This window comes from Crotalus tigris, unplaced genomic scaffold (genome assembly GCF_016545835.1).
Source record: "Crotalus tigris isolate CLP2741 ecotype Arizona unplaced genomic scaffold, ASM1654583v1 scf7180000023617.9722795, whole genome shotgun sequence".
In the NCBI taxonomy this organism is placed as follows: Eukaryota; Metazoa; Chordata; class Lepidosauria; order Squamata; family Viperidae; genus Crotalus; species Crotalus tigris.
In genome coordinates, this window is record NW_024100081.1 from 2,651,790 (window position 1) to 2,674,329 (window position 22,540).

General features: G+C 40.3%; 1 protein-coding gene across 6 annotated transcripts; it reads right to left on the reverse strand.

Moving 5' to 3' along the window:
- Window positions 1-332: 332 nt before the first annotated feature.
- Window positions 333-21,128, reverse strand: TMEM61 (transmembrane protein 61). 6 transcript variants are annotated; one of them, XM_039319924.1, is made up of 5 exons: window positions 20,990-21,117; window positions 16,296-16,369; window positions 14,611-14,676; window positions 4,861-5,280; window positions 333-2,550 (listed from the first exon to the last, which is right to left on the reverse strand). In XM_039319924.1, exons 4-5 carry the CDS (start codon window positions 5,208-5,210, stop codon window positions 2,259-2,261), a joined length of 642 nt encoding a protein of 213 aa, XP_039175858.1. In that variant the 5' UTR covers window positions 5,211-5,280; window positions 14,611-14,676; window positions 16,296-16,369; window positions 20,990-21,117; the 3' UTR covers window positions 333-2,258. The 6 variants fall into 6 exon arrangements, with proteins under 6 accessions (XP_039175858.1, XP_039175859.1, XP_039175861.1 ...); XM_039319925.1 differs by lacking the exon at window positions 14,611-14,676; XM_039319927.1 differs by lacking the exon at window positions 14,611-14,676 and having other exon boundaries at window positions 4,861-5,225; window positions 20,990-21,111.
- Window positions 21,129-22,540: the final 1,412 nt, after the last annotated feature.

Here is a 22,540-nt window from a genome sequence, read left to right on the forward strand (position 1 = left end):
GGTTAAGGGAATAACAGCAGATTCAGCAACATTTATGCTATGGTCACTACATTGGCTATCATATTGCTTCTGGAACTAATTCTGGATATTAACTTTCTCTCCTAGGTTTAGCCCATCACATGCTGACTACTGAAGGAGGCTATGACTCCCAACAAGACTGGCCTCCTACTTTGGAGTACCCCAGTAATGGAGATAAGGAATGTCCCCTCCTTCAGACTTTTGTCTTCTTCAACTGTACATCACCTTGAGTTTTTTGTTGTAATTGTATACATAATTAATATATAGCATATTCTAGAGAGTCATATTCTTTTGGAGCAAAAAACAACAAAGAATTAGGGGGCATCTTAAGGACTAATGACTTTATTATCGCAAACATTGCCATGGACTGCAGTCTCACGTTATATTTTATTAGCCTATACAAAATATACAAAATGTACAACTACACAAAGGTCTGACCTGCAAAGCAATAGCTATAATAATAAAATATAAACTAGTTAGTTATACTTGTAGTTATGATTCCACTGGATCCTATGATGGGATAAACTGTAATGAGGATCCTTCAAATATCTAGAGACCTTAACAAGGTTAGTTTTCATTATAAGCCATGAAATTCAGACATTGTCACGGTAAAAAAAAACAACAACACTTGTATGTGATCTGTCTTAAGATTTTATAAGAATGGCTAATACAGGTGCAGCATTTTTTTCCTCTGAAGTCACTAATGAAACATTAATAGATATTTTTGTCCCACTGGATTTGAAACCTAGAGTTGGATCTCAGATTTCTTAGGTTCCTAGTTTTCCATCTTTCATATATGAAGTTCCACAAATCCTTCCATCAAAGAACCTGAATCTCACCAAGTTAGAAACAAGAAGCCCATTTTATAGTTACTGTATGTTTTAAGGTCATGTCAAAAACAGTAATATTGTTGAAAATAATGTTTATTGCTACAATTATAGCGGACAGGTAATTTGAGCTGATTTAGTGAAAGAATCATCTCTTAAACACACATCAGGAAGTGCATTAAGAGAGAGAGAGATTGTTAACTAACACAGAATATTATTTTGTTTTCTAACTTCTCTGAGATAATTCCAATTCTCAGTTCGAGGAAAGATATCGTTAATTTGCTCAGTTCTCCATGTTCAGCCAAAGTGACTCTTTTGCCCTCCTTCTCTTTCTCCTGGAGTCTTTTCCGGTTATGAAATAAATTATGCCCCATTTGCAGTTTTTCCCCTGCTTGCACATAACTGCAAGCAACATCTTTTTTATACTATATTCCCATGATGTTACCTTCATATTCTTCTCAGTTCATAAGTTAGACAGGCTTTAATCTCAATGTTAATGTAGTGTTTTCCCACTTCTTCAGCATTATCTAAAGGCAAACTCAAAATGTATAGATTTGTCCTAGAAAGAGAAGTCAGATAACTAGGAATAGAGGTGTCCAAAGTAGAATATGGATCTGTTATAGCTTTATATTGGCTCAAAGATGAATGGAGAGCAATAGTTCAGTGGGGAAAAGTCCTTAAGCCTCTCCAGTATACCACCAGTGGGACATGGAACAGTGGCTGAGTTATATTGTTCCAAGCAATTAGATTTAATAGTAGAAATCAATAAAACATGTCCCAAGCAACTGAATGTAACAATGAAAGCCAATAAAAACATGTCTTCTTGTAAAGGATCTCAGAGGGTTATATGAGAAAGCACATGTTATAAATTGGTGAGTGAGGTGTGAGAGAATTTTCATTGTTTAAATATCATTTCATTATTTGATTATAATTTTCCAGTGCAACTCCTGGCCCCTTCTAATTCAGGTTTTTTTTTTTTTTTTTTTGCTGCTATTGCAAATGTTCAGAAACCAGTTATATCCAGCTGTATTCCATTATGCCCATAAAACTGAGTTGTTCATCAGTTGGTAATACATTTTATTAAGAACATTTTTACTTTTCAAATAAACGTTAACCTAGAACCTGATTACCTGAATTTGTTGTGAACTTTCCTTCTAGGCCTGTTCAGGAGCTTCTTTGAAGTAGTTCTCTCCAAATCAATTGTGTTTATATTTAGTACATATTTTGGATGCATTTCCAAAGAATCTGGACATCCACGAGGCTTACTGGATGCACATTAATCACCCACTATAAAACAATGTCGAGACTACTAATAGTTATTTATCCCAATGTGCCACAATGAATTAATTTAAAGAAAACAAATATCTACAACAATCCAGAAATTCCTACACAATGCTATAAAAGATCCCTGGATCATCCATCACACAAGCCTATGCTCTCATAGCTTGGGGGTGGAGTGTCACAGACAATGATGGCTTCATCCCGTGACGCTAAGCTTGGCTTGGGTGGAATGTTCCGAAACAAAACACCATCAGAGGAACTGCGTCTTCGGCTGCCCAGCCCTTTGTGATTTTCATCCACCACCTGATATAGGGGCAGCCTGATCTCCTTTGAAATCTGAGACTGCATGTCGCTGGAGGCATTTTTAGCAGGTTGACAATTCAAAGCCTCCTCGTAAGTGGGAATACTGGTGGCCTCCCAGGTGCTGAAACAGAATCAAGACCACAAAGAAAATCAGTTGGGGTGTGCGTGTCCTAAAATTCAATATTTGATTCTAAAATAAAGTGTGCAAAGACAAGCACGAGCACTGTTATATGTTCTAGAGGAACTAGAAGCTTGGGGGGGGGGAAATATCTTCACTTTTCTGGTGTCCCATAAAAGAAAGAAAGGAGAGAGAGAGAGAAAGAGAGAGAGAGAGAGAGAGAGAGAGAGAGAGAAATATTGTGGTTATATATCTCTGCAGATAGCTCAGGCTGAGCATAAGGAAATTTCTATTCTATTCTGTTCTGTTTAGGTTTATAAGGTTTGTAAGGGTGAATGAATCTGCCAGTTTTGCAAACTCCTAAATTTAAATCTTTTACATCCCAAGTTCTTCCTCTCCCACAAATGAAAAAGTATGCAGATATTAGTAAAATCTTATTGTAATGAAATTTTCATCCTCTGGCACCTGCCGAGTTCCATAAGTCATAATAATCTGTTTTTATCACCAGCAGGAGAAACAAAATTGAGGGTGCGCTACAAGTTGCAGTTGAAGGAGGAGTTTACAGATGTTGAACACCTTGGTTCAATATAAAAAAGATGGAAGATTACACAGAGAAGGAAACCCAGTCTGGCAGAGGCGTTATCTAGTCAGGTCAATCTGACTCATAACAATCAATTACTGTACACATCACAGCCAAGCCCCAAACTCCCATTTCTTCTACTCCATGCAACATAACCTGGTTATCCAAACAGGGTGGGTAGGAAAACCAGCATGCATTTGGCAGGAATTGGGTTTTCCATGCCCAGTCAAAGTCACAGCCTGGCCAGGATCGCTTTCCAGGCTTTGAAGAGAGAGTGAGGAAAATGGGAAAGTAAACAGAAATCTTTTCATCCTGTACCAGCAGAAACCACAATGCCTTTAAACTGGGACTGGGAGTTCCCCAAAGCCCTTACCTGCTACAGATATTACATTAGAAACACAGAGACTGAATGTGTATGATAGTTGTCTTATCCATTCAGCCTCTGAAAGCGAGGTAAGAAGCAGATCGTGCTGCAAATTTCTTCAGTGCTAGTGTAGTATTTACCCACAATGGATCCTCAGCTTTCTCCACACTTTTAAGAAACACCCAGTATCAAAACGCAAAGGTATGTCCACTGATTAATCTTTACTGCGTGGGCCATAAAACATGAAATGTGCCAATTTTTTTCTGTTGTATTTTACTAAACAACACGGTTTGTGTACAGATAAAACTTTCACATAACCTTTGCTCATCTCATTTCCTCTTTTTCAAGGGGAAAATAATTTAGAAGTGGAAATAACTATGAATAGGGATTGTTGAAATCATCATGAAAACAGACTAGTCAGGCAGAGACTGCTCTACCTAGACTAAAAGGAAAAAAATGGGGAAAATTGCTGTAATATAGTATGTAATCATTGTTTCATAATCTCTGGTTTGCAGAATTAATTGGAGAAAGTAATTTCATTGTTAGGTATAAGAGTTATATTTTTAATCTCACCCTTTCCCAATGCTGGGAGAAGGGGGGGGGAAACAAGTGAATCAAATTTCTTTGTGAGAATCAAAATTCTAACAATTCAACCATCTTGAAGTTTCACAATCATATTTAAAATGGGCTAATAAAACTCTTATTGTGTTACTGTTCTGTTCTGCAAAAACTAATACACTAAAACAAAGTGCCTCAATATGATACCCTCCTGAAATTTGGACTATTGATCTCATTGTGTCCAAACATTTGCTGTGCTGGCTGAATATTATGGAGTGGTAGTCTAGTACCTAGCTGTCCTTGTTTTGTCTCCAAAACTAAGCAGGGTTAGGACTGGTTAGAACTTGGGTGTAAGGTTTGCAAAAAATGAGGGGCTATTGGCTAGACTAGGAATTTGAAAAACATCCCAGAAGGCAATGGCAAACCACTTCTATATTGACAGGTCCATGAAGTTACCAAAATCAAGCTTAACTTGAAGAATTTTACAACCATGTGCAACACATTTATAAGTCTTGAAACTGAGGTAGACTCTAAGGGAGACATTGCTCAACAAGCATGATCTTTGGTTGAGAAAGACCTAATGGCCTGCAAGAATAAATGTGGTTTTGGGCTACTCCAAGCTAAAAGTCTTGGAAGGAACGCCTGTTTCAGAATGCCATTTGGCTAGATGGCTTCTGACAAATTAACCTTCTATCCCTCTCTTCTCTTGTATGATGCTTCTCTTGAAGTAACCCTTCCTGACAATTATTTGCTAGGCATGTCAAAAGGACTATGTTGATCTCTCAAGCAGGGTTACAAAGATCTTGCTAACCTGCATGTCTGCTTTTCAAGAGGCTCGACAGTGGAGTACTGAAGGTCACTGGAAAAATGGTACTGGTAGTGCCGGGAAATTATTCCAGCATTGGCTGACCAAAGGAGTCCAAACAGAAGAAGCAGCCCACCAATTCCACAACAGAAGAAGCTGATTGATCTGAGTACAGGACTGGAAGATGAAGCCCTGGTCATAAGTTCCGTTTCTCCTTGAATTGTGACTTTGGGGTCACTGCTGGGCGCAGTGGCCCCCATTTCACCGTCGCTCCACCAAGCAAAGCACAGTGTTCCCGTCACCAGCAGGATAGCTCCAGCGATGGTCACTCCATGACGCAAAGAAGCTATTGCCATGTTAAAAACTGAGGCCTGTGGAGATTATAAAGTACTTTAAAAGGAAAAGGTCCTGGTGACAACACTCAGGCTGGAAAAGAGGCAAGAAAACAAATGGTGAGTAGATACAAACAGACCACAAAACAAAAGCACAAACTTTAGATTCAAAGAGCATCAATTCAGATTTACTGTCTGCCTTTTCAAACAGCCCAAAGTCTTCTTAATGGAAGGAAAAAATCAAATGCCATTCAATAAAAGTTACATTTATCCTAGGAGGCAAATTTACAGCTTTTGCTTTTGAGATCAATCAAACGGCTTTATAAATCTCTCTACATTTTACAGCAAATTCATTTTACATGCACTTTTTATATGGAAATTGGATGAAGCCACAGAATTTGAAGGAATCGGTAAAGAGGATCCCCACTGCCTTACATATCTACCTATATCTTGATCCAAATAACACTAGGTGATCCAATTTTTACAGGACTTCATCACAGGTTCATTTTTATAAGATAAACCTTTCATTCAACTTTGCCTGCTCAGAGTGAAATACTGAGATGGTATTCAGTTCAGCTGGGAGCTCAGCTAAAATCTGACATTCATCTTAGTGCAATATTCCCTTGCCATATGATTTAGCATTCAGATGAAAAGATTAACACAAAAATCACTTTTGTAGTTTTAAAAAAAAGGTTATAAAGGGTAATCTGTGAGTTCTAAGTTCTAAATTCTGGAAGATATTCGGATTTGAGAAGCCAATCAACGTCATATAATCATACATAACAAAAATTGTGTTATGCCTTTTGATGCATATTTCAATACACACACATACACACACACACACACAATTCCTATCAAATCTCAAATTATAACATGACCAATTGTTGGGATTAATATTTTTCTTATTGAATACCTGTTGATATTTTTGGGGGTATTATGGATGGCATTATTTTCGCTACATATGCTACATGATGTACAACCCTTAACAATTACAATTACAGGTAGGGTGGTCGACCTACAACCACAGTTGAGCCCAAACTTTCTTTGCTAAGTGAGACATTTAAGTGAGTTTTGCCCCATTTTATGACCTTTCTTGCCACAGTTGTTAAATGAATTACTGCAGTTGTTAAATTAGTAATATGATCGTTAAGTGAATCTGGCTTCCCCATTGACTTTACTTGTCAGAAGATTGCAAACGGGAATCACGTGACACTGCAACCGTCATAAATATGAGTCTGTTGCCGAGAGTCCAAATTTTGATCATGTGACCATAGGGAGGCTGCAATGGTCCTAAGTGTGAAGAACTTTTTTCAGTGGCATTGTAACTTTGAACAGTCACTAAATGAGCTGTTGTAAGTCGAGCACTACCTGTAGATAAAACCTCCATTGTCTTGTGCTTTGATAGCTTTTGGGTGAGGGAGCCCCTGTTTTATGGTGGTCCTCCCTTTTTCTATGTTTGGTTTTGGTTAGTATTGATGGGGTAGAGATGTCACACTTGTGTCCCCTCATTTGTGTAATGCTTTCACCTTCCTCCTACCGAACATCGATACTTTAATTTCCTGCAAATGTTCTACTGTCGCTCTAGTTTCTTTCGATTACGTCCACTTCTTCAGTGTGCCTTTCCCAAATTCAGCTCTTGACACTAGCAAGAAATTGCCTGACTTATAAATCTCTCACTGCATATTTCACTAATCACCTTATTCTTTTGCAATAAACAATGCTCTCTTATGCTTTTAAGATTTATATGCATTCCTTTGCCAGGTAAATGTAGGAAAAGACTTGCGTTTAAATCACACATTCAGAAGAGACAGATCTTTAGCTAAGCAGATATTTGCCAAACAGTCACCATTTTGATTCAGGCTTGGTTGTCCAAAACATGTATATATACAGGTAGTCCTCGGCTTTCAACAGTTCATTTAGTGACCATTCAAAGTTTCAACTGGAAAAAAGTGACTTATGACAGTTTTCACACTTACAGTATGAAATTCCATACTGGTTATGTAATTCCATGGTTATGTGATTAAAATTCAGATGCTGGCAACCGGCTCATAGTTATGATGGTTGGGGTGTCCCGGGATCATTTGGTCATCTTTCATGACCAGCAAAGTCAATGGGAAAGCCAACAATTGGATTATTAACTTAACAACTGCAATGATTCACTTAACAATTGTGGCAAGGTAGGTCGTAAAATTTGGCAAAACTCACTTAACTGTATCACTTAGCAACAAAAATCTTGGATTCAATTGTGGTCATAAGTTGATAGTGTACTGAACACTCTCTTGATGAACAAGGAAGACTATGGACAGTGGGAAGTTTCCCCAACAGGGACATTCTACCGAATTTAGAAACTTGATTATCCAGGGTTTTTTAAAACCTGGGAAACTTTTATAACAGGGCTCTTCAAACTTGGCCCTTTTATGACTTGTGGACTTCAACTCCCAGAATTCCTCAGTCAGGCACGGTGGCTGAGGAATTCTGGGAGTTGAAGTCCACAAGTCATAAAAGGGCCAAGTTTGAAGAGCCCTGTTTTATAGGATGGAGTTATGAAGACTTCTGTCTTCATTTCTACACTCATTTACAGAGATCATACATCAGGGGTACCCAACCCCCGGTCCACAGACTAGTACTGGACCACAGCATGCGAACAACCGGTCCGCACAAACAAGCAGGGATGCAGGCAGCACGCAAAACCATGCACTCTCCAGTCCATGGAAAAACCTTGCTCCACACAACCGATGTTTGGTGCCCAAAAGCTTGGGGACCTCTGCCATACATGACTTAATTTTCAAAGGTTGAAGAGGGCTTAGTCAACCCTCATCTACCAACAAGTTTCCACTCTTGGAAAGAACTGCCCCCATCCAATGACCAATAATTTGCAGATTGAGGAAGATTTTATATTTTGCACATCCCATATTCACAGCTGCTAGCACAGTAGCTAAATGTTAGAATGAAATCTCTGAAGATGCACCCTTACATCTATGTGCAATGTGAGCACTGTAATTATATGGGGGAGCTGCTAACAGTGCAAAAAGGCTGGGTGTGAATCAGATGTTAATCATCATACATGTGGTTTCAAATGAAATAAAAGGGCAAAATGAAATAAAGAAAAATAGTGTTTCAAAAACTAGCTCATTTAGTTATTCATGTCAGCAATATATATATATATATATATCGAGTGTTATTGCTGAGGCTGTATTGCAGCAGTTGGAACACGTAGCGATGACCCAATGCTGCCCAAAGTTCTGGGCCCACTACGTTGACGACACGTTCATCATAATTAAGAGGAGTCAAAAAGCTGACTTTGTGGACACACTTAATTCGGTGTGCGTGGACCTGCAATTTACGGAGGAGGAGGAGTATCAGGGTAGGCTGGCATTTCTTGATGTCTTAGTCCAACGCCAGCCAGATGGGACCTTAACCACCCGGGTCTATCGCAAACCCACGCACACCGATAGAATTTTGCACTACAACAGCAATCACCCGGTGGCCCACAAAGTCAGCTGCATTAGAACCCTCTTTAAGAGGGTGGATTCCCACTGCAGTACAGCCGAAGCTAGGACAGAGGAAAGAAAACATCTCCTCCGTCTCTGTAGGTACAATGGGTACCCCATGAAATTCATCAGACGCCACAGTACTCTGTCCAAACCATCCCAAAATCCATCAAGTGGGATGGTACCATCACAGACGACTCGTATTACCCTCCCTTACATTAGCAACGTCTCGGAAGCCACTACCAGACTATTGGCACCCTATGGTGTAAGGGTTGCACATTGACCTGACCAGATGTTGCGTTCCTGCATTATGAGACCAAAGGACCCACTCCCCATAGTTGAGAGATCTGGAGTCGTTTACAGGATCAACTGTAATGACTGTCCAGGCAATTATGTGGGAGAAACTTCCAAAAGGGTCGGAACAAGAATGCAGGAACACAAGCTGGCAATAAGAAGAGGTGAGCAGTACTCCCAAATACTGACTCACATGGAGGAGTTTGGTCATAAATTTAATTTTGACGACGTAAGGATGGTTGCCAGTGACACCTCCAAGAGTGGTAGGTTACTCAAAGAAGCCTGGTTTTCAGACAGCATGTCAATCAATCGACATGTGGACCTACGCCCGGCATATCAGACCATGAAGGCGTGGGAAATGCGTAGACGACCTGGGAAAAAACATCTGAGTAACAAAAACTCTGGGTGTCCATTAGATGAAACTGGCAACAAAGAAGAGAGACATCTACAATCTAGACCCCCTTTAGTTAATGATTCGTGTGTACATCCGCCATTAATTAAGAAATTTGTTGATATTAGTAGCCCTTCCTCGGATGCCCCAGACACCTCCTTGCATTGTACCCAATACTCAAGAATAAGAACAACAAGTGTCCCAATTAACACAAAACAAACTCGCTACCCCAGTGACTATATCGGCTCCACTGTCCCCAATGGTGCCCCCGCTACAATGCACCTGGTCGCCGGTGCCTTGGAAATGGATAGGAATTCAAAAAAGGCAACACCTACTATGAGCGATGGCAGAATAACACCTTTGCTATGCGGCCACACCGATCAGAGCCACCGAGACAGAGACATGCCTTCAATGGATGTACAGAAGATCAATACTTACAGCTGCCCTATTATGGGGGTGGTCACGCGCTCCCGGAGAGCGGCGTTATGGAAGACTGAAAGAGAGGCAACCGGATTGAGAGTTGCACCGGGTGGCACGAAGGAAGAGCACGGAGGAGGCGATATGCTGGCAACAGTGGGGGGAAATAAAAGTGTGGATGAGATTGGTGGCAAGGATTGTGGGGGGATTGAAGGAGTGACAGGATTGAAGAATGCAAATGAGTGAGATGCGTGCCGGAGGAGTGGAGGAGAGAAACGTCCCAAGGAACACAGGAAGAAGAATCAACTCAATAGTGCAGAGGACCCTTTAATTTTGAGAAACACACGTTGCCTATATGATTCAGGAACTAAAGGGTGGGGGGAAGTAGGTGGTTGTGTGGATGTAAGTAAGAACTATAAGAAAGAATCACTGAAGGCTGTAAGTGAAGCAAGGATTAGTCGGCTTGGACCTCTTACAAGGTCCATGCGTAGAGTTTAGGTATGGCTATGCTTATAAGCAGGTTTCCTCATTAGCTGGCTTGTATCCTGATGATGATGGCAGATGTTAGCCATCGAAAGCTTGATTTTATTTATTAAAACCTTGGTGTTTTATTTCCTGGTGATCGCTTCCTTTTTTACTGAAATATATATATATATATATGTGTGTGTGTGTGTGTGTGTGTGTGTTTTCTGAGGTTTTCATGGGTGTTTGTATGTAGGTCTTTGGTTATTCGGGTTTTCTCCCACGTAAAATTGGGAGAAAACCCAAATAACCAAAGACCTACAAACATATATATATATATATATATATATATATATATATATATATATATATATATATATATATATATATATCTGCATAAACTGAGCAGTGCACAGGAAATGTATATGTCAGGAACAAGGTTCAATTCCTATATGTTACTCCCAAAGTTCAATTCCTGGCCCGGTCCTTACTGCCTTTTTAAGTGAAAAGTAGACTTCCCTTAGTGGCTACACATTCAGGAATTGTTTAAAGTTATGAAAGCAGGATACCTATGACCATCCTCAGAGTTCTGGCTTTGCAACTGACTTGCAATTCCAATGTGTACAGTGGGACCACAGTCGCATGATCGCTTTTTACCACCTTCCCTGCTGGCTTCTTACAAGCAAAGTCAATGAGGAAGCCAGTAGGAAAGTCACAAGTCGCTCTGGTAAGTCACCCCTTCCTTCCTGTGCTTGCACCCCACCACACCATGAGTTCTCGTTTCACCTGCTTCTAAAATACATTTTCTAAAACAACTTTCCTGTTGTTGTATTGATACTGTATTTCCCAGAATGACAACAATCCATGATGATGCAGAGGGACTGAAATCCAGAAAATCTACATTCATTAAACCTATGACAAGCAAACTGCATTTCATTTGAACTGGGCTACGGGCAACTGAATTATGAGGCACTGAAAGAAATCTGGCATGATCTTATCCTTATCTAATGAAAAGATATTACAAAATCAGGTTTTATTAATATAGTGACATTAGGTTTATTAAAGCTGTAGATAGGATGACGGTGGAAGTTAATGAATCCAGCATGGGTTTTTTTTTCCAGTTCTAGATAAGGATCTCTAAACAATGAATCTCGAGTCATGGAAAATGAAGCTGCTGTAGAGCTTGTCCTTTGCTGAAGGACAAAATATATACCCTTTACCAAAAAAAAAAAAAAAAAATTCAAAGCATCTATTACTCAATTGTACCTTTAAAAAAAAAAAAACAGAGTGCACTTCACCCTCATTAAAGTCTTGTTCTCACTATTTATTTTAGTTCCCAGAAAATCTTGGTGGCACAAACTCTTACATCTATTAAAGCCACTTGAATTTCTAAAGTTGGAATTATCCCTGGTAACATGTTCCACTTAGGTGGAAAAAAGGGATAACACAAGAGCTTTTAACTTTGAAACTGGCATAGGTCATCTTGCATCTTTGAGATATTTGGAAACCATTTGTGACCCAATGGTTAGGAACTATGCAAGTATTACTTTGAGGAAAAAGAGCATATTGCCAAAGCTGCACGACTCTAGCTTTATAACTTGATGGAAGAATTTGCTCCATTGAAACAATTCATACTGATTTTATAGGAACGTCATGTTGTAGTTCTGTCAACTCCTTCTAAAGCCTTTGTAAGGATTTGCATCATACAGGATTGCATTAAGCCTGAGCACATCTGAACAATATCAATTAATTAATGTTATTGAAATAAGTCTGTTTTCAGTAAATTGGATTGCGGGATCAGGCTTCTTGCATCTCAGAACTTTCATAAAGTATCTCTCAGCAGCTTGGCTAATCCAGATCAAACTTTCAAAGCTGAGGCTGTTGTCACTGCTTCCCCTTCTAATCCTTGTAAACAACTAAAAAGATGGAACATTCACAGATTAAGGCAGGATGCATTCCTATTTTATCATTCAAAGACAAGAGACAATCTAGATTCTAGATTAGGAGCAGGTTACCATTTGGCATAGGAGATGTTCAATTTTTAAAAATAAATGGGAAGTAACTAATGACAGTATTGTGACGGATGGAGGCAACATTTTTCAGCCACTTTTTTTCTGAAGTGGCACAATGCAAAATAAGTTTGTTAAGCTTCAGCTGGATCAATTTTGCATTCTGAGATCAAAAACAAACCCTTGTAAAATCAAACTGCTCCAAATGATCAATTTTGTAGCTAAATCTTGTTGGGGCAAACTGGGAATGATCTGGGAGCCACAAAATCACTAGACTGCCCACTGCTGCAGTCCAGTCTTCCCCAACTTGATGCCTCCAGACATAAGAATCAAAATTCAAATCATCTTAACCTAGCAGGGCTAATGATCAAAGATGAAGAGAGGGCAAGTTACAATATCTGAGGAGACCTGAATGGGGAAAAGCTCCCTATCACACACAGGCTTGTCAATTGTTCTTTATTTCAATGTCAGATAATGTAAGTTGCTGTATTTTTAAGTTCTACTCCTATGTCATAAAGAGCTGGTGGCTGGTGGTTGCTAAGGCAGTCTTATACAGACTTTTTCAAAACAAGTCTTGCTCAATGTTATTTAGGAAGCATAAACAGGATAGAGTCCTAAAACCATGCAATGTGAAGTCTCTAATTCAAACTTAAACTCACTAGGTAAATAAGAGAATAATCAGGCAATGTTGAGCTACACTGGAAAAAGTCTGAATTTACAGAAAGCATTATTTTCCCCTTCATGCATATCTTTGCACTGTCCCAAGCTCTGATGATAAAAAAGTTAGTTTGGCCTTCATATAAAAGAGAGACCTTGGATGAAGTAAAGAGGGATTTGTCCTTGTGGATGGAGGGGCCAGCATAATAAACCAAAGGGAAGCTGAAAGTGGAGAGATTCTTTGCAGTTCAGCCAAGACCAGTTTGCTATTTTACCGTATTTTCCGGCATATAGGACGATTCGGCATATAAGACGACCCCCGACTTCGGCGCCGATTTGAATGCTTTAGAAAGTCATCTTATACGCCGGAAAATACGGTATTTTTTATTTTTTGCCATGTGAAACAACCCAGCAAACATTCTCCAGTTCAGCGTTTCAGGATGATTTTTGTGGGGGAGGTTAATAGCTGAATACATGTTCTGTCGCTTACAAAATAATAAGAGAGTGACAGTTTCATAGGAGGAAAGAAAAAAAAAAGAATTTTCCCTCCCTGGCAAAAAAGCTGCAACAGCAACATTTCTAACATCCCCAGCCCACGCTGCTACGAAAGGAGGAGCCACAGATACAGTGGATAGCCTCACTGAGAAAGGCTAAATTCTGTGCAAGTCTGCTCGGGATTAAAATTTCTAAGCATCAGCCACAGTCCAATGTACTTAGATTGTATTTTAAGAATCCCAGACTATCTTTTCTTCGCTTCCACAAGGGCCTTTTGAAATGTATTTTTCGAAAAGTTGACTCTTTAAATGGCATTTGTTGGAAATGAAGCAAATTTATCTACGATGTGAGTGAGATGAAACTTAAAACAAAATCTGCTTCTGCAAATTATTTTTTTCCCAATATTTCCTCTTTTTCGATGCAATAGTTACAAATTCAGCAAATGCTTCTGCTTTAGGAATTTAGAATAAAGAGATTGTTCCTTCACATTTTTTTTCATTATAGCAAGATTTATATTCTACCAGTGAAGTTTGAAGATTAAAGAGGATTCCCATTTCCTCAGTTCAACACACAAGTTTTAAATAATGTTGGATGTACGCATTTTATGAGATGATTGGTTGGTTGGTTGGTTGGTTGGTTGGTTAACTCGTACACAACCAGCTTCTGTGAAATCTGGATTCATGGCAACAAAAAAGGTAACATAATAAAAGCAATGAAATATTACCTAGTTGTCATAATGCTACCCGCTCATGCCTAAAAGTTTTGGAAGAATTCTGTCCTTTAGGCCAGGGGTCCCCAACCCCTGGTCCATGGACCAGCACCGGTCCACAGCATGCCAGAAACTGGGCCACGCAAACAAGCGAAGCCCCATCTGCAGGATGCAGGCAGCATGCAAAACCACGCCCCCTCCGGTCCACAGAAAAACCTGTCTCTACGGAATCGGTCCCTGCTGCCCAAAAGGTTGGGGGCATCTGCTTTAGGCTTTCTCCAAATATTTAAAGCATGTGCAATCCAAACTTTGTCAGGTAAGCTATTCTTACAAGAAGGAACCCCTCAGAGAAACCCTACCTCTGGGCCAACACACCTTCCCTTCGCAAGTGTGGGACATCTTCAGCTTTTCTGCTTGTAACACTGCTTTTATGGTCAAATTTAAGTTTCCTGAATTGCACTTGGAAATCTACTGGAAGGCAATGTGCTATGTCTCTTACCTGTCAGCACGCAGGCTGTTGCATTCAGCACCAACTGCAGCCTCCTGGTGGTCTTCAAAGGAAACACTGTATAAAATTCATCATTAGCATAGCCCATTTAGATGGGGGTGGGGATGTGAGTCATTTTTTGACCTCCACCTAGGCATCCAATAGCCATGAGTCCAGGAAAACTCCCAACCTGCAGACTTGTTGTTATCGTACATTGAATTTGATAATACATGCTCAGGAATAAGCCCCAATGAACATAATACTGTATGTTTAAGTCATTCGGTTACACCAGGAGTAGGCAACCTTGGCGCTTTTATGACTCGTGGACTTCAACTCCCATAATTCCTGAACCAGCCATGCTGAGGAGAAAGGGAGAGGTTTTCATGCTGAGCCATGCTGGCTCAGGAATTCTGGGAGTTGAAGTCCACGAGTCATAAAAGAGCCAAGGTTGCCTACCCCTGAGTTACACAATACAGTTACATTGTTTAAAACAGCTATTTTAAAATTAATCAGTAAACTTAAACTCTGTCGGTAGACTGACTTGAAACTTGTGTGTGTGTTTGTGTGTATGCGGGCTTGCGTGAGCACAAGCACATTCAAGTCATTTTTTACTCCTGGCAACCATCTGGACAAATCCACACAGTTTTCTTAGCAAAATTCTCAGACGTGGCTTGCCTCTGCCTTTTTTCTAGGGCAGAGGAAGAATGACCCAAGTCATCCAGCTGGCTTAATTCCTTAAACTCATAATTTCTGACTCTCTTGTTCAGAAACCTGCTCTTTAAAATTAATTTTTTCAGAAACACAATGGAATATTTTTAAAATCCAGAATCTGAATTCATAATGTCGCATTTGCTACTTTGAAAAAAAAAATGGCAAGCTCAACAGGGATTGTGCTGATAGGATACTCAATGCACTAACTCCCCATGCAATAAGGAACATAGTTGCAAAACCACATGGATGCTCACAAGGATGAACCACGCCATTCAGGTAGCAACTCAGCAACCCTCTCCTGGACATCACTGGACATGGGCAATCAGTATCATAAATACTGGCTATCTGTATCCGTATCTCAGTTCATCTTTTTTTTCTATGCTGGTATTATGCCCCTGCTTCCCTAAAAGGATTCGATAGCATCAAATGACCCTTTCTTTGACGTCATCACCATATGAAGAAAATAGAAAGTTCAACTATGGGAGGGTCACCTAAACATATCTCCAGTTCCCTGAGACTGCACTCCCCTCCTCAGGTATGGTGACACAGCCAGCGTTTGAGGGATTCCTAGAATGATAACAGGGATGTAGCTAACTTAAGGGGGCAGAAGGTTCCATGGAGAGGGCACCTGGAAGAGAAGGTCCATCTCCTAGAACCCCCCTAATGTAGATCCCTGGAAGTTGGTACCTACAACATGCGTTCTCTGCAAGATCTAATGGGATGGGCTGTTGTAATCAGTTGCTCAATCTCTGTGTCTAATATAACAGAAGAACTCTGCTCTATCAGGCCACATATACTGAAGAAGGATAGTCCAGCATTCTGAATCCCCAACAGCTAATCAGATGCACAGAGGAAATATGTTGAGTTTGGTTTAATGGTTAAGGCACCAAGCTAGAAAGCAAGAGACCATGAGTTCAAGTCCCATCTTAGCCATGAAAGCCCACTAGGTGACTTTGGGCCAATCATTCTCTCTCAGCCCAACCCACCTTGCAAGGTTGCTGTTGTCGGGAAAATAAGAGGAGGAAGGTGTGTTGGATATGTTCACCGCCTTTAGTTACTTCTGAAAATAATAAAGGTAGGACACAAATAAATAAATGGCGGACAAGACTGAGGGGCATAAGTTTTCTTCTACTCTTACTCTGTAACAATTGATCTTTAAAGCATGCAATCTTTGATTCTGGAGTAGCTACTAGTAGTTATATAACCCTCCCTTCCGCAAATTAGTCCAGAGTCCATTTAAAATGGTTAGAATTGGTAACCATCACTCCATACATGGTAAGTCAACTGAACAGTGTGCAATGGATGACTCTCATCCTGGGATAATCACCTTCGTGATCATGGTATCTCTCCTACCATCTATGCACTGAATTAATCAAGCAAAGGACCTTTTTATAACAGCCACAAAAGCATCCTTTGTCATGATTAAATATGCACGTCAAAAACAACTATGTACTAGCAGCTGTTAAATTATTCAAGGCTAAAATACTGGACTTGATGTATATGGCACCCAGTTAGGTTCTAATAATAATAATAAAGTTGGAAGGGACTTTGGAGGTCATCTAGTCCAATCCCCTGCTCAGGCAGGAAACCCTATACTATTTCAGAGAAATGGCTGTCCAGTCTCTCCTTAAAAACTTCCAGGGTTGGAGCATACACAGCTTCTGGAGGTAGGTTGTTCCACTGATTAATTGTTCTAACTGTCGGGAAATTTCTCTTTAGTTCTAGGTTGCTTCTCTCTTTGGTTAGTTTCCATCCGTTGCTTCTTGTCCTGCCTTCAGGTATATTTTTCAGAATGCTTCTAAGATAGAAGCTATCTAGCCCCAAATTGCAAAGGATTATACCTGAGTTCCTTACTCCACATTAACCAGTTGGAATTGGGCTGCATCTCCTTTGGAATCTGCCTAAGACTTTGTCACCTCAGATACTACCAGTAGTTGAAGCACGTTCTTTAGAGAACATATTTAGGTTCACTTCACCTTATCTGATAGGTGAGAATCTTCCCTAAAATGACAAATTAATTTTGATCTGGTTTTCTGAGTTTTTTCTTTTTTGGTCCCACCCTTGATAAACCATAGTTGTCCTTTTGCTGAAGATCAGAGGCTTAAATCTCCAAGCATATCTCCTATTTCCATTACCACACAATAGCCACCCTCCCTTGTTCCATTCCCAGATACCTCTATATCTTTTCATCTATTTTACATAGGAGATTGTTCACTTTGGCCAAATCAGAAAATTACACATAAGGAAATAACTCGTACTGTAGATGCATGATTATGAAGACTGCACTTGTCTATGTTCTGAGACAGAAGTAAAATCTGTTTCACGTGTACAATTGTACTATACAATAAATGGATGTTAGAACTCGTAACACCCTCACATCCTCTGAGCAGGTCATCATTTTTCACCTGAACAAACACACTTCAGCTATTTCTAATAAAGTTACTAAATTTTTAACAATAGCCACAGCCTGCATGAATCATCCGATGCCCTACACTGTTAATTGCTTCTGGTTTTTCTGCACGAGTTCTATTTAAAAAAAAAAAAGTTTTATACCACTGTTTTATATTTGATGTATCGTAATATTTTCTTCTTTGAAATATTAGTTTCAGACCATAAATAAATGATGAAACTATGTGCAGTGTAAAGAAGTGGTGTTCTTCCTTATTGGTCCAGGAGCTCTCTGCATTTAGCTTCTGTGCAGAAAAGGGCCAAAATTCCTGCTCTTAGGAGAAAGGCTGTGCAAATGGTTAGAACTGAACAAATTGGACCCCTTTCCTGAAGGGCGCAAAGCAAATGACTAGCAGTTTCAATGTCTAGCATTTGTTCATATCCATGCAAAACACTAAATCTCAGAAGGCAATATTGTAAGCCCAGCTCACAGCTGCGTGTGAGGCTTTTTAATTCATGGGTTCCTGTATTCTGATGAGAAACAGCTCAGTTTATATCTGAGCATTGATAGATAGCTTTTAGTAGCATTAATTTCTCCTCATAAAACCCTGCCAATTCAATAGAGAGGGACATTTATAGTTTTCTAAGGGTCAGAATGCCCCAAAAGAACATGTTCAGAGCCTCTAAATATGGTTTACATACTCTCTTTATCTTTATTTAGTTATACCTTTTCTCACCTGCCAACTATCAAAAGTTGGTGATGATTTCAAATGTCTTTTCTCTGAGGCAGAAATTTTTGAATGGATTAAATTGCCACCTGAATATTATGTCCCAAAAGATAGATCATTAAACCTCAGGGAAAAATGTCATTTTTCCAGGAGGAAACCTGAAGAGCGAGACAGTTATGTATAAAGACTTCCAGGAAAGTCTAATCACAGATGTCAAAAACAAACAAGCCAAAGGTAATAGTGAGATAGCAGAATGTCTTAACTTGTATTTTACATCTGTCTACTCTCAGAAGGGAAATGAAGCCCTAGCTGGCCTTCAGGGTACCTCTAGTTGAAGAAGGAAATGGTCAGATGAGCTACATCCTAGGACAGGTGTAGGCAACCTTGGCTCTTTTATGACTCGTGGACTTCAACTCCCAGAATTCCTGAGCCAGCCATGCTGAGGAGAAAGGGAGAGGTTTCCATGCTGAGCCATGCTGGCTCAGGAATTCTGGGAGTTGAAGTCCACAAGTCATAAAAGAGCCAAGGTTGCTTATCCCTGTCCTAGGGTAATGAAGAAACTAGCAGATGTGATAAAACAGAACCATGAACAAGATGCCTGAAGACTGAAGTAGGGCAAATGATGTTCCTATCTTTGAAAAAGGAAAAAACAGAAAACCTAGGAAACTATAGAGCTGTCATCTTGATATTTATGCTGGGCATCGTCCTTGAGCAAATTATCAACGTGTTTTTGAGCACTTGAGTAGAAATGTAACAATTAACGAGAATTTGACATTTGTCAAAACCTCTTATGACATCCTCATTAATAACACTGTAAAATATATGTTAGATCAGGGCAGTGGTGGGATTCAGCCGGTTCGCGCTACTTTGGCATATTCACATATTTGAATCCCGTCACTGGGTCAGGGGTCCCCAATCTCTGGAACTGGGCCACACAAACAAGCAAAGCTTCTTCTGAGTATGGGTGGGATCTAGGTAGCAAGGGAAACCATGCCCCCCTCGGTCTGTGGAAACATGGAACTGGTCACTGGTGCTCAAAAGGTTGGGAACCACTACATTAGTAGCTCTATACCAGGGGTGTCAAACTGCCGGCCCGCGGGCAGGTTTCATCATACTGGAGCCGCACCCACAGCTCTACATACTTTGTTGATGTTAACAGGAGCATAGTATCTTGATTATATATAGGCTAAACATGAGCCAACAGTGAGATGCAGCTGCTGAAAAGAAATTTGCTATTTTGGAGAGTATTAACAGGGGTCTGGCCAAGGGGCACTTCTGTCCTGTAATCAAGATACTAAGCTCCTGTTAACATCAACAAAGTATGTAGAGGCAGTTCAGATCATGGCCATCAGGACATGTTTGGCTGGTAAAACAAAACTTTAGGGGAGTTTTAATAGCCCTCTTTGGATATCTAAGGAGTTATCACACAGAAGAGGATTTGCTCTGAAAGCCAGAACTAGAACCAATGGGTTTGAAACTGCAGAGAAGCAGACTTAGGTTAGAAGAGGAATTTCCACATTGAAAAAACTGTCCTAAGTTTCCTCATGAAGCGATCCATTCCTTTCTCTGGAGATCTTCAGATCTTCAGACAGTATAACCATTTATCTGAAATGCTTTAGCAGATCCTACACCAAGCAGGGAGCCGGACTAGATGACCTCTGAGATCCCTTCCAGTTCTAAGATGTTATGGAAGTTTGTGCAAAAACAGGCAAAAATCTGAAGTTCATTGTGCAGCTCTGTGTGCTAAGCATCCACTGTTGCATTTTATATCAAAAAGAGCTGTGGGGTATAGAAAATCCAAAATTACTGTTGGTAGAGAATGGAGGCAACAACACAATAAGTCGGCTGAACAGCTTCAGGTGCATTGTTAGTGTTCCTTAGGATCACACACTCCATGCTAACATTAATCCAAGAACAGTATTACCCACAACTGAGAAAAAAGATGGCTTGAAGATTCAGCTCATCCTTATGATTCATTTTCAAACCCTGTAAACGGGGATGCCTGAATCTAAACCACTTTCTATAAATAAACCTGTGGGTAAATCTCATTCTTTACTGTATAAAATGTAGGGGCACAAACAAATGAAGGAAAGTTCTGGCTTTCCAATACACAGGGATGAACAGGGAGAGAGGATATAAGGTCAATACTATTTTTCTCTTCCATCATCATCATCATCATCAATCTGTCTCTTTAATATGCCCCTTAGAAGAATCCGCAGGCTGGCTAGAAGCAGTTCGATTCCAGAACCCCAACTGGATCCGACCTCTTAGATAGATCCTCCCCAGTTATGGGCAACTCTTTTTTTTTTTTTAATCGCTTTAAAGGAAAAAGAATTAAGGGAAAACTATAGCTATTCTGTTCTCCGTTATGTTAGTAGCGGCAAAATGGCTTAATTCAACTCAGGAAGAAATACTGCACAGTTCGTGAACAGCCCCGGTCAACACGTAGCGCCTTGCTAGACACGCTCCCGCAGAAGCGACCAACCTTGCGCCTTCCCGCCCGTTTTGTGCCCACCAATCCACTCGGCTTGCGACCCCTTCCCCCCTCCCCCGAATGTACTTACGAATCGCCGGCAGCTTCAGATGTTCCCCATCTACTTTAAGTAGCAGTCCTGGCGGAACTGATGAAAGCACCCGAGAAGTCTCGGCGGCGGCAGCAGCGAGAAAGCGGACTCGCCAGCGCGGCTTCTCGCCAGTTCTGCCAGTCCCCGTTGCTAACTTTGGAAACTGCAACAGCGCCCTCTAGCGGAAAAGGCCGGGATTCCCCCCCTCCCAGTTGGAATTCGGGGGGGGGGAGGGGAGAGATAGAGAACACCCAGGCGGAGAAACTGTGCTGATGCTTTCTGCCGAAGCGGTTTTACCAGTGTTGCAAGTGATTAACGGGATCATTTTGCAACATACCACAATGTTTCTTCACCTATGGCAATTTTTAAGATGTGTGGGTAGATGCATAACATTTTTGGAGAGATGAATGCAACGAAATTTCATTTTAACGCATGCTGATTGGTGTACATTTAAAGTGACAATAAAGTTTCTATTCTATTCTATTCTATTCTATTCTATTCCCAGAATTCCCCAGCCACCGTGATGGCTGGAGAACTCTGAGAGTTGAAGTCCACACATCTTAAAAGTTGCCACGGTGAAGAAACACTGTGTTATACTAATTGCATTAATCCTCTTCTGTTTCACATACTTGACAAAAAGGAGGGGGAAAGTAGAGAGGGACCGGGGTGGGGAGCGCTGCATTTCAGTATACTGAGCGGGGCTAAATCTCAACGCAGAAATCTGAGTGGCATTCTCTAACGTAGAGAGCCCGGTGTGGAGAGTAGAATGGTTTCAGAAAGTGTGCCTGTCTCTTTAAGAGAAAAGCGCAAAGCATCTCAATAGTTAATAGCAACTTATTAAAACTCTTTTCTGTAGTTTTGGGACCTATGGGGAGAACTTTAATGACAAATTTGGGATTTTGAGAACATCTCAAAACAGCTTCCACAGAAGACATGACTTATCCTTAGTGTTTCTCAAATCCGGCAACTTTTTAAGAAGTGTGAACTTCAACTCCCAGAATCTCTGAGCCAGCACTGATGGCTGTGGAATTTGGGGAGTTTTAATCCACACATCTTAGAGTTGCCAAGTTTCCGAAGAAGAAGAAAAAATTACTTGAAACATCTGACTCTAACCCAATTCTTTCTTTTATGACCATTTCTGCTATGTACCAATTTGTATTATGGAGCAAAGCCCACACAGTAGCATATACTGCATGCCTAATAATAATAATAATAATAATAATAATAATAATAATAATAATAATAATAATAATAATAATAATAATAGTAGTAGTAGTAGTAGTAGTAGTAGTAGTAGTAGTAGTTGTCGTCGTAAAGTTGGAAGGGACCTTGGAGGTCATCTAGACCAACCCCCTGCTCAGGCAGGAAACCCTATACCATTTCAGACAAATGGCTGTCCAGTCTCTTCTTGAAAACTTCCAGTGTTGGAGCATTCACTGCTTCTTGAGACAGGTTGTTCCACTGGTTAATTGTTCTGTCAGGAAGTTTCTCCTTAGTTCTAGGTTGCTTCTCTCCTTGCTTAGTTTCCACCCGTTGCTTCTTGTCCTGCCT